This window comes from Poromitra crassiceps (genome assembly GCF_964638095.1).
Source record: "Poromitra crassiceps genome assembly, chromosome: 13".
NCBI lineage: Eukaryota > Metazoa > Chordata > Actinopteri > Beryciformes > Melamphaidae > Poromitra > Poromitra crassiceps.
Genome location: NC_139644.1, coordinates 31,378,817 through 31,391,316, shown reverse-complemented (window position 1 = coordinate 31,391,316; position 12,500 = coordinate 31,378,817). Strand labels below are relative to the sequence as shown.

General features: G+C 45.0%; 1 protein-coding gene across 1 annotated transcript in view; it reads left to right on the top strand.

Annotated features, from left to right (window-relative positions):
* The window catches only part of LOC310788484 (E3 ubiquitin-protein ligase SMURF2-like), an 83,347-nt gene that overhangs the window by 34,166 nt on the left and 36,681 nt on the right, over positions 1 to 12,500 (top strand). The window contains exons 3-4 of the mRNA XM_083650030.1: positions 1 to 46; positions 9,252 to 9,385. The exon at positions 1 to 46 is cut by the window's left edge and continues 63 nt beyond it. Of these exons, the coding sequence (XP_083506156.1) occupies positions 1 to 46; positions 9,252 to 9,385 (180 nt within the window). The remainder of the gene's footprint in view (positions 47 to 9,251; positions 9,386 to 12,500) is intronic.

The window sequence follows — 12,500 nt, the reverse complement described above, 5'->3', positions numbered from 1 at the left end:
CTGTGAGGAACACACTCGACCCCAAGTGGAATCAACACTACGACCTGTGAGTCCCCTTCATCTGCCACCACGTTCTTACAGCCCCTCTCACAACAATCACTTCTGACATGTTTTAGAGACAGACGTCAGACTCAAGTCATTCTCGGTTCATCATGAGAATAGCAGAATACCTCCCAGCTACTCTTAACAGCAGCATCCATCTGCTCTGTGTCCTGTCTGGGCTCTTAAGAAGTTCTTTGCCATCTTTAACTTTAACGTCTTTATGTCACTTTGCTAAGTGAGCACACTGAGAAGTGTCGGGAGTTTGCCATTCAAACGGTCTGAACAGTAAGCCTTGTTTACATCTGGCCTCTCACTTATCTAGACACCCAAATGACATCATATAACAGACAGCAAACGCACTCTCAAAATGTTCCTTGGACGGCATTTCAAGCACAGAGGGGAGGGGAGGGGGGGGGGCATCTCCAATAGTGTTTTCCCCCATTGACTGAAACATGTCTTGTTGCACCCTTATTGCCTTCCCCACAGATGGCTTGTCCTGTTCAGTAACCTGGAAAAGAAAATAGAGAGAGAGAGGGAAAGAAAGCAGGAGTGAAAGAGTGAGAGTGAAAGTTTCCAGTGTGTGCCCAGTGTTTATCCAACCGTCACGCGTAGCCAACAGCAAGAGGAAGCACATGTCTCCGCTTGTTTGGTCGCTCCGGATACGGGACCCTCTCCCTACGCGGCCGATTCATGAGCCGCTCCTGTCACCTTTTGACGAGGGAGAGACCGACACACTCACCTGAGAGAGACAGAGCTGGAGGAGAGACCGACACGCTCACCTGAGAGAGACAGAGCTGGAGGAGAGACCAACACACTCACCTGAGAGACAGAGCTGGAGGAGAGACGCTCACCTGAGAGAGACAGAGCTGGAGGAGAGACCAACACGCTCACCTGAGAGACAGAGCTGCAGGAGAGACCAACACGCTCACCTGAGAGACAGAGCTGGAGGAGAGACCAACACACTCACCTGAGAGACAGAGCTGGAGGAGAGACCAACACGCTCACCTGAGAGAGACAGAGCTGGAGGAGAGACCAACACACTCACCTGAGAGAGACAGAGCTGGAGGAGAGACGCTCACCTGAGAGAGACAGAGCTGGAGGAGAGACCAACACGCTCAACCTGAGAGAGACAGAGCTGGAGGAGAGACGCTCACCTGAGAGAGACAGAGCTGGAGGAGAGACGCTCACCTGAGAGAGACAGAGCTGGAGGAGAGACGCTCACCTGAGAGAGACAGAGCTGGAGGAGAGACGCTCACCTGAGAGAGACAGAGCTGGAGGAGAGACGCTCACCTGAGAGGCAGAGCTGGAGGAGAGACCGACACGCTTACCTGAGAGAGACAGAGCTGGAGGAGAGACGCTCACCTGAGAGAGACAGAGCTGGAGGAGAGACGCTCACCTGAGAGACAGAGCTGGAGGAGAGCACTTTTGAACTGAACTTACTTTGCACTATGTCGTGGTCTATTGTGTCTCCATTTTGTTTTTATGGTTTTATGGTCTTTTATGGTTTTTATAGTTTTATGGTCTATTTGTGTCTGCACTTTGTTTTCATGTTTTTATTTCGAGTCTTGTGTGATTTTATGACTGTTTTGTTTTTTGCTCTGCTGCAACCCAAAGTGCCCTTCTGGGACATATGAATAAACTTGAACTTGAACTTGAGACCGACACGCTTACCTGAGAGAGACAGAGCTGGAGGAGAGACGCTCACCTGAGAGAGACAGCTGGAGGAGACACGCTCACCTGAGAGAGACAGAGCTGGAGGAGAGACCGACACGCTCACCTGAGAGAGACAGAGCTGGAGGAGAGACGCTCACCTGAGAGAGACAGAGCTGGAGGAGAGACGCTCACCTGAGAGACAGAGCTGGAGGAGAGACGCTCACCTGAGAGAGACAGAGCTGGAGGATAGACCAACACGCTCACCTGAGAGAGACAGAGCTGGAGGAGAGACCAACATGCTCACCTGAGAGAGACAGAGCTGGAGGAGAGACCAACATGCTCACCTGAGAGAGACAGAGCTGGAGGAGAGACCAACATGCTCACCTGAGAGACAGAGCTGGAGGAGAGACCCACACACTCACCTGACAGAGACAGAGCTGGAGGAGAGGGGCATCAGGTTGATGGATAGGAGAACATGGACCTAATCTGTCCCAGGAGCTGGCGATCGCCGCTGACCCGGACTTTATGTGGAAACTGCTCAAGTGTTTTTCTCTGATGATGTGTTAAACATCCCTGTGCCTTCACTGTGTGTCGGCGTTGACTCCCGTGGCCAGCTGAAGGTCTCTAAGGTGGTGTGTTGGAGAGGAGAGAAGTCTTCACTGTGTGTCGGCCTTGACTCTCGTGGCCAGCTGAAGGTCTCTAAGGTGGTGTGTTGGAGAGGAGAGAAGTCTTCACTGTGTGTCGGCCTTGACTCTCGTGGCCAGCTGAAGGACTCTCAGGGGGTGTGTTGGAGAGGAGACAAGTCTTCACTGTGTATCGGCGTTGACTCCCGTGGCCAGCTGAAGGACTCTCAGGTGGTGTGTTGGAGAGGAGACAAGTCTTAATTGACTGAGAGCAGCCTAGCTAGCTGGCTGGCTGGCTCATTCTTATTAAATCGAGCCTGCAACACCTGGTGCTCACAATACAGCCAAGTGCCTTAAAGCCTGCTGGCAGTGACTCTTTCTTTCCATTTGGTGTGTGTGTGTGTGTGTGTGTGTGTGTGCGTGCGCGTCTGTGTGCGCGCTCAGGGCCTTGGTTTCAGTGGTCAGTCAAAGCCCACAGACTCACTGTCCCATGAACTCTGACCTCTTAGCATTGTTGCAGGATGTGGCCGGCACGCCAAGCTTAGCAGACACAGTCTAGCTGGCTGGTCGTTGATGAAGCAGACAGACAGACAGTGCACTGAGAGCTGCAGGGTATGAAGCAGACAGGCAGTGCACTGAGAGCTGCACTGAGAGCTGCAGGGTATGGTTGCAATTAAGGCAATGTTGACATAAAGACATCAGACATCCCATCTTTGGTCCGCTCATCTCCTAGACTCTAGGAGATGAGCTAGAGGACGGGGACACGCTAAACATGTCACTTAACATAAGCATTTTGATTTGAGGGAATGTAGAGAGGCTGACAGTGATGCTGTGTTTTCAGTCATTTGGGACATGAACACTCAGGATTATATTTGGTTATTAGAAGTCCTTTAGATATTGCATTATTAAACAAAACCTCTGTGATGGCTGCGTCGCAGGTTCGCGCCCCGTGTTTCCTCCGGCTTCGTCGGGCGCCCATACAGGCACGAGTGGCCGTGTCCTGCGGGTGGGAAGCCGGATTAAGGGTATGTGTGTCCTGGTCGCTGCACTAGCGCCTCCTCTGGTCGGCCGGGGCGCCTTTTCGGGGGAGAAGGGAACTGGTGGGAATAGCGTGATCCTCCCACGTGCTACGTCCTGCCGGTGAAGCTCCCCGCTGTCAGGTGAAAAGAAGCGGCTGGCAAAAAAACAAAACAAAAAAGCTTTACATCCAAGCTGAATTTCTGTGCGGCTCTCCCTTTTCATGATTTCCCCCCACCAATGTCTGTTTTGTGTGTGTGTGTGCGTGCGTGTTTGTGTGTGTGTGTGCGTGCGTGCGTGCGTGCGTGCGTGCATGCGTGTGTGTGTGTGTTATTGCCTTTGAGTGCTATTAAAAATCATACCCAGACTAATGAATTTTATTAGATGGAGAGGGCTCCAGATGACTGGGGTTTTGCTTGCAATACTTTTCCTCCCCTCACGTCTGTCTGACATAGCAGCACTCATAGCGGCTCTCTCAGATCGCACCCCAGACAGGCATTTGGCATCGGCTCAAAATGTCCAGACGTCTTACTCACAGGCCCATTGTTTCATATCCCTTTTGGTAAGCAGCATGATAATTACACTGGGATGCAGCTCTGTGGAGCCGTGTGGATGGTTAGCTTTCCACTGAAGGAGGCAGCCCACCCGAGCAGATGTGCCACAACAGGTTCACATGGTGTGAGTTGAACACCAGACAGCGCTGGCCTCGCCTGACAGACAAGCAGGAAGGAGAGAAAGCAGAGGGGAGAGAATGTACTGCGGGAGACTGATACAGGCAGTCAGGGAATCATATAACGGTCCATCTATTGTTTTTATATGTCTCCTATCTGTCTGCTTTATCTAGCCATCTCTCATTCCCATCTCTCACTTTTTTTTTTTTGGCCGTCTGATTTTTACTTGCATAGCGGGAAACAGAATGTTCCTTTCATATGCCTGTTTTTATCTGAAACTTTCATACTGTAATTATTCATTTGAATACGGTTGCCACGCCAGTCATTAGTGCAGCCATGTCCCATGGTGCTTCTGTTGCTCCCTTCATGTAACGTATCCCCAGCTTCTCCAATGACACAGATTAGACTGCCGTGAAGATAGTCATCAATGAAGTGTGTTCCACATATGCTTACAGTACAGTACAGTTTCCAGTACTGATCATGAGTAATTAGTTACAGTTGCTAGTTAGTTCTCTCAAAAAATTATTTAATTGCTTTAAAGTTACTAGTTACTTCAAAGTAATTAGTTGCTAGGGAACAGAACTTTTGCGTTACTTTTAAAAGTCTGATTCAATTGTTTTATTAATGCACACATTATTGCTGTGGCACAGTGTGGGACAAGACATACTGTCATTTTATCTACCATCGTACCGGCATGGGATACCTGAACCTTTGCTTATTGAGGAGGCTTATAGCGTACTTAAGGTCATTAGCCTCTGGGGCTTATAGCCTACTCAAGGTCATTAGCTTATAGCCTACTCACGGTCATTAGCCTCTGGGGCTTATAGCCTACTCAAGGTTATTAGCTTATAGCCTACTCACGGTCATTAGCCTCTGGGGCTTATAGCCTACTCAAGGTTATTAGCTTATAGCCTACTCAAGGTCATTAGCTTATAGCCTACTCACGGTCATTAGCCTCTGGGGCTTATAGCCTACTCAAGGTCATTAGCTTATAGCCTACTCAAGGTCATTAGCCTCTGGGGCTTATAGCCTACTCAAGGTCATTAGCTTATAGCCTACTCACGGTCATTAGCCTCTGGGGCTTATAGCCTACTCAAGGTCATTAGCTTATAGCCTACTCAAGGTCATTAGACTCTGGGGCTTATAGCCTACTCAAGGTTATTAGCTTATAGCCTACTCAAGGCCATTAGACTCTGGGGCTTATAGCCTACTCAAGGTCATTAGACTCTGGGGCTTATAGCCTACTCAAGGTTATTAGCTTATAGCATACATGGGCAACATACGGCCCGCGGGCCGTATGCGGCCCGCGGGCGCCCCCTGTGTGGCCCGCGATGGAATTGCAAAAAAAAAAAAAAAAAAAAAAATTTTTTTTTTTTTACAGTGCACCTGAACGCAACATGCAAGATACCTGCTGAATAAGTGTCCAAATGTTCATGTCATTCTGGCCAATACTCTGTTATAGCATTTCAGTCTGGAATATGGAATATCTTTCAATAATATTTATGACTAAAAGGCTAAAAGTAATCTCATGTGTAAGAAATGACTGTTCTACATTGAAGTAGAAATTGAAATAATTAACTTGTTGGTTTTGGATTTATTTAGCTTCAAGAGTGCATTTTTGTTCTTGTGTGACCCTCAACACAGGCTTTGAGAATCCCGGGCCACTTACTGATACTTATGCTTAAATTAACCCACTCATATTCTGGTTTATTTCAAGAAAAACATTTCGGCTAGTGGAAATTCTAATTGGCTGGTAACTTTAAAATCTAGCAGCCATATTGGCAGGTGGTGAAAAAAGTTAATTTCAAGCCCTGCAGGGAGAGCAGGTGGTGACATAGGAGTGAAACAAGGATCAAATATTGGTGGTTAAGACTGAATAATGACATCACAATTGTTAATTTAAAATGAGTTATTCCTCTAAACCTGGCTTCAAATGCCCCAAATTTTTCACGCTGGCGCCGTTCAGCCCTCAGCAAAATCTGGTAGCGAGGACATTTTTTTGTGGCCCTCTCTATCATCAAAGTTGCCCATCCATGGGTTACGGCATGACAATATTTGTTCGGCCCCCGGCAACAATCTGGGTTTCTCATGTGGCCCCCCATGAAAAATAGTTGCCCACCCCTGGCTTATAGCCTACTCAAGGTCATTAGACTCTGGGGCTTATAGCCTACTCACGGTCATTAGCCTCTGGGGCTTATAGCCTACTCAAGGTCATTAGACTCTGGGGCTTATAGCCTACTCAAGGTTATTAGCTTATAGCCTACTCAAGGTCATTAGACTCTGGGGCTTACAGTATACTCAAGGTCATTAGACTCTGGGGCTCTGGCTGTAGCTGCGGTGTGTGGCACATTTTTTCTGGGCGTCTCTCCCCGGACTAGGTCTGATGATCAGAAAGTTTCTTTTTTTATCCGGTTTCTGTCAGAAATCCTCTGAAGTTGTCCAGTATTTTCATGTCCTAAAGTAACTAGTAACTAGCCCAGTTACTATTTCAGTAATTGTAATTGAGTTACTAAATTTGAAAAAGTAATTGGTTTGAATACTAGTTACTGCAAAAAGTAGTTAAGTTCCAGTAACTACTCCCAACACTGACAGTTTCGCAATACAAAAGTTAAAATTTTCCTCAAGATTTCAGATGGACAGACTAACTCAGATGACAGTGTACTTTAGTGCAAATAGCCCTCAAATGATGTGACTAATATGACAACCTTCAACATGTCACAGCAGGGGCGGTTCTAGGCCGTTTTTGGGTGGGCTTTAGCCCACCCAAAAATAGTCTCAGCCCACCCAAAAAAATAGAGGCAAAAAAAAAGTTTTTTTTTTTTTTTTTTTTTTTTTTTTTTTTTCCCTCTCCAAATCCATGGTGGTCATTAGTAGCAGTTTCTGACTACACTCAATGCGCTGTGTGCGTGTTTCCCCCCCCCCCCCTCTATGTTCTTAGGGTGGGCTGAGACAAACATTTAGGGGGGTTCAGCCCACCCGAAAAGTTTCTAGAACCGCGGCTGCGCAGGCGCTCCCTCCTCCATCTATCTGCCTAATCCCACATCACTTCACACAGGTCACACACAGTACAGCAGCGAAGTGGTCCTCCACAGTCCACACAATCGTTCTCCCCACTCATGATCAATGAAACTGTGAGGTGAGCATTGAGCAGTCAGAGTCGTTAGTAGTTACTTAATTAGCGCATATTGATATGCAAATTAGCGCGTAACGTTGTTTCGTAGGCTAAACAAAAGAACTTGTGGCTGTGCCTGCCAGACAAACAGGTGGACTGGAGGAAGGTAGGTAGGCTACCATGGCACCAGCCAGCCATGTCATGCTAGCTCGCAGTAAAGTGGGTGTAAATGGATGCAATGTTTTTTGAGAAACATATGGGCATAAGTGACAAACATATTTTCAAACGGGTCCCTTGTTATCTGAATGAAATTAAGCCCTTCAGAATCGCAAGTGGCTGCTTTACACAGCCTGTCTGATGTGATGATGATGATAGCTTAACATGCGTGCATGGCATGCTATTCACTTTTCTTTCCTTCTTTCCCTATTTTTGCACGCTGTGGTGGTGGTAGCCTACCAACTTCCAACCAGTCAGATCTTGTTTTTTCCCACAATAATTTCATAATACCATTTGTAATGCCACCGTTGTAGTGCTGTTGTTCAAAATTAAAGTACATTTTCTCAGATTTATTGGTGTCTTTCTAGTCACACAATTTAATAGTCAGTGTTTCCCATACACTGATCTATTTGTGGTGGTACACCCTACATAGATTTTGACCCCCACAAATACTGCCACATATTAATTTCAACTAGTTGACTGCAAACTCCTGCTTTAGTGCTTACAGTATATTATTATCTTGTCGGAATATTATTCCAGCCAATAAGTTAGGCAGTTCCCTTTTGATATAATTTTACTTTTGTTTTGCCTACAAAGCAAAATGTTACTTTACTTGAAACTCCCCTGAAGTGATTTTGGTATTATTTATGCAAGCATAATTCTACCATATAGAACCTGTATGCAGAATATATATAGTATATATAGGGAAACAATTATTTTTTCATCGCTGTAAAACCACAGAACGGTAAAGAAGATATTGATGTGTGTAGTTCTTCATAGATCTAGTCTCTTCATTTTGATCTCAAAGTGCGCCAGTTTGATCCATTTTTACTTGAAACTGTACAAATTTTTTTCCGGGGGGGTATGCCCCCGGACCCCCCTAGGGGTTCAGCGGTCCATCACCTTTGGGTGGGCTGAGCCCACCCAAAGCTCTGATGCTAAAACCGCCCCTGTGTCACAGTATGAATGCCCTCATTGTGCCTTTTTGAAGGGATACCTTTTGCATTTTGAATTGAAGTTGTGTCATTTCTCACCGGATACTTGACACATACTTGTAAAAAAAAAATATATATATATATATATATATATATTATTATGCTTCGGTTTCCCTAAAATGTGATGTTGGCAAACATTAAAGTCAAGGAGCTATACAAATATATATCATGTTTATTGTGACAGATTCCAGGAACAGATCACCAAAATTCAATGACCAAGATATTTCTTTAACTAGTTGTTGTCACACTTTCTGTAAATTGTATTAAGGTCATAGTGTTGGTGTTCACGTCGACATACCTCATCATGACAAACTACAACATCAATGTCTTCTCTTTCTACCCCCCCCCCCCTCTCTCTCCCCATATCTCTCCTTTCCAAAGCGCCCCCTCCCCCACCTCTATCTCTCTGCTGGTGATATGAGGGGAGGGCTGCCATGAAGATTATAAATGATTCACAGGATCAGAGTCTGCCTGTGGTGCTCTGTCTCATACTCAGACACTCGGGGTCAGAGTCGCACATTCACAGACGCTGGCTGGAAAATCCCTCTCAGCCACCTTCCTCTTCCTCCCAACTCCTCTTCCTCCCCCCCTACCCTGCTGTGTCTTGTGGGGACTTGGTGGGCAGCCTCTCTGAACGGATGCGTCTCTGACGGGCACATCCTGACCTGAGACTCATCATGGCCGCTTGTTGTCATTACCAATAGGCTCAGTTCTCTCACTTCCCAACAAGTTTATTTCAGCTTTTATGATCCTCCCAGAAAGCAATAACGCTTCACAGCAGGAGTTGGAGCAAAAAACTTCAAGCTGCACTGAAGTCTCCGTGCAAACGTCATTAGAAGCACTCGATTCTCATTGTTATGATGGGAGAGGCTATCATTACTGGTTATGACTGATGTCTCCTTCCTCTCTCATCTCCTCACAGATACATCGGCAAATCAGATTCCATCACCATCAGTGTGTGGAACCACAAGAAGATCCACAAGAAGCAAGGGGCCGGGTTCCTGGGCTGTGTCCGCCTTCTGTCCAACGCCATCAACCGCCTGAAAGACACCGGCTGTAAGTGTCAGGGTGACTGGATGACCATGTTCACATGCACACTCATAAAGCCATCATAGTCTGACTAGCTCCACAGTCACGTGACACCTCGGTTCCAGAAGACTATTTCATACTATCAATGGTATTTCCCCATTCTTATTCTGCAATGAAATTATTTTTATTATTAGCCATAATGTTGTAAGCACACAAGGTAGACTTACTAGTTGATCACAAATCTGTATGATATCATTCTTGTTTATAAAAAAATATATATATATTCGATGTCATGGAGAAGTACTACACTACCCACAATTCGAAAGTGTAATATCGACGTCTTTCATTGGTGGAGCTCACTGTATTATCGTCTGTGATTGGTGGAGCACGATTGCACCATATCACTGCATAGTGAAGTATCTCTGGCTAGGCTACTACGAACGTAGGATACAGCTTGCTGAGTAAAGGGCTCAAACCGCCACTGAGTGACTGAAAATGTTCTGTTGACCATTATGAGTCACGCTGCCTTCAACACAACTATACTGTTAGCCATGGAGCTAATAGTCTAATGGCGGACCTTATAGACCGCTGGTCCCGCCCACTGCCGCTCAGTGCTCTCCCATTGGCTGAAACGTTCTGTCGCTCAATCATCCACTAAACTGATTGGCCGGAAATGGATTATGGGATGAGTACGGTAGTTCCTTCACTCTTACAATATAATATGTACACACTCTTGTACCCAGCACTTTTTTCTTCCTTTTTTCAATGTTTTCTCAACTCTGAATCAAATGTTTTATGGTCATGACTCTCTAGCTGGCCGGTTGGCTTGGTTCGAGGTTTAAACCTCTTTATATAAGGATTCTTCTAAATGTGATAGAGAAAAGTAATGCATAAGTTACTCTTCCGGAACCAAAGGTGAGGTCACGATGTCATGTGACTGTTGAGCTCTATTCCCAATCATTCAAGTGGTCATGTAGACAGCATGGCTCATTATCCCATTATGACAAACCTTATTGACACGGCTCGTTTTTTTGTTAGCGTTTGCATGTTAAGTGTTTTGCAACCGTAAGTAGTGCGAAGTCATGAACAGAAACCTGACTATATGAAAATAAGCTATGTGCCCCCACCATGTTTGAGTTATAAGCAGTCACTTCCTCAAGGTGAGGAATCCAGCTATGACTTTATCATATCGCATTACTAAATGCATGTACGCATCAGTTAAATTATTGCTATAACCTGATTATTCCCAGTTACTTGTTATTAGAGTGCATGTCAACGCGCTCTGTGTGCACGTGCGTGTGTGCGTGTACGTGTGCGTGTGTGTTAGGGCATTCACGACTAGTGAATTTTACTAGTCGACTAGTCGTCCCTAAAGGTAGTCGACTAGTCGTTAAAAAATACATAAATAAATAAAATAAAATAAAAAATAATAATCTTTAAGAAAGAACATGAGGTATTTACACAACATACATGGACTATCATATCCCATATCCCCCACAAAGAACATCAAAACAAAACAAGAAAACTGCATAAGATACACAATAATCCAAGAACAAACAAGACTATTGGACAAACAACCAAACAAAAACAATGCATTCAGCTCCTATCCTGATAAGCCTAATGACACTGGGGTAAAAAGTTATTAAAGTCAAACTCTGTATGTGGTTGCCATATTTTGGGGATGTCTAAGAATCTGCCTTTGCTCTTGTAGTAAATGTTATCCAACGTATGGTAGCTTGAGAGTTCATTCCACCAGTGAACTACAGCTGGGGGATTGGATGCTTTCCAATTTAAAGCTATGCATTTCCTAGCTGCCAACAGGGCAAGATCTATGTATTTACTTTGAATGCATTGTTTTTGTTTGGTTGTTTGTCCAATAGTCTTGTTTGTTCTTGGATTATTGTGTATCTTATGCAGTTTTCTTGTTTTGTGTTGTTGTGTTTTGATGTTCTTTGTGGGGGATATGGGATATGATAGTCCATATATGTCGTGTAAATACCTCATGTTCTTTCTTAAAGATAAAAAAAAAAAAAAAAAAAAATTAAACGACTAGTCGACTACTAAGCAGAGTGTCGACTAGTGGTTTTACTAGTCGACTAGTCTGTGAATGCCCTAGTGTGCGTGTGTGTGTGTGTGTGTGTGTGTGTGTGTGCGTGCGTGTGTGTGTGTGTGTGTGTGCGCGCAATGGCATCTTTATGTGTCAGTGTAATGCGGCGATCCTCAAAGTCCGGACTCCGGTCCGCATCCGGACCGAGACACCGTCCTATCCGGACCGAGCCCTACAACCTACAAATCATTGATAACTTACATTTTCACGGAGCGTTTCTATTTTAACCGGCACATGCTTTTATAGTATTTACGGTACTACTGGTTTATCTGCCAGGAAGCTCACAGACCAATGCACGCGCTGTAAATCATCACACGTGATGCTACTCGGCCAATCAAATAAGCGAATCGTTTCTCTCTGTTGCTTCGAGTGGTGCTGCTTGACACACGGACGGAGGGGAGGCGACGCGAGGCGAGAGATATTGAGATAGTAATTTCACGTGGTGTGCTCAAAAGAAACCACTCTTACATGTCCATTCATTGTTCTTACAGGCAGATTAAAACCAGTATGTCTCGTGTGAAGTGCGGTGCGATTCTGACTGGTCTATGGAAGCGCCACACACGAGCAAACACACATACACACACCAGGGCACACTCACTGCCCAACGCAACAGCATGCGAGGTTGATCGACAGACAGACAGACAGACACAGACAGACAAACAGACAGACAGACAGACAGACAGACAGACAGACAGATAGATAGATAGATAGGGAGCTCACTTCTCTCAAGAGAAAAGGTTGTTTGTTGGCTGAGAGTGTTAAATGTGAAATGGGGAAAGGGGAAACTTATTTCTCTTAAATTTAAGCACTTCATTTTAAGATGCACATTTTTCCAAAGCACTCTGTTGTATGTTATTTTTAAATGCATTATTTTACTTGAAATGAGAAAAGAACATTTATTTATTATAGTAGGCTAGTTATGTATAATTAATCCAGTTAAATATGAAAACTGTAAATAAGCATTGTTGATGTTTATTTTGATTTAACAGTCAGTTGTTGACTACATACAGACATTGTACCATTAGGCTACTTCAA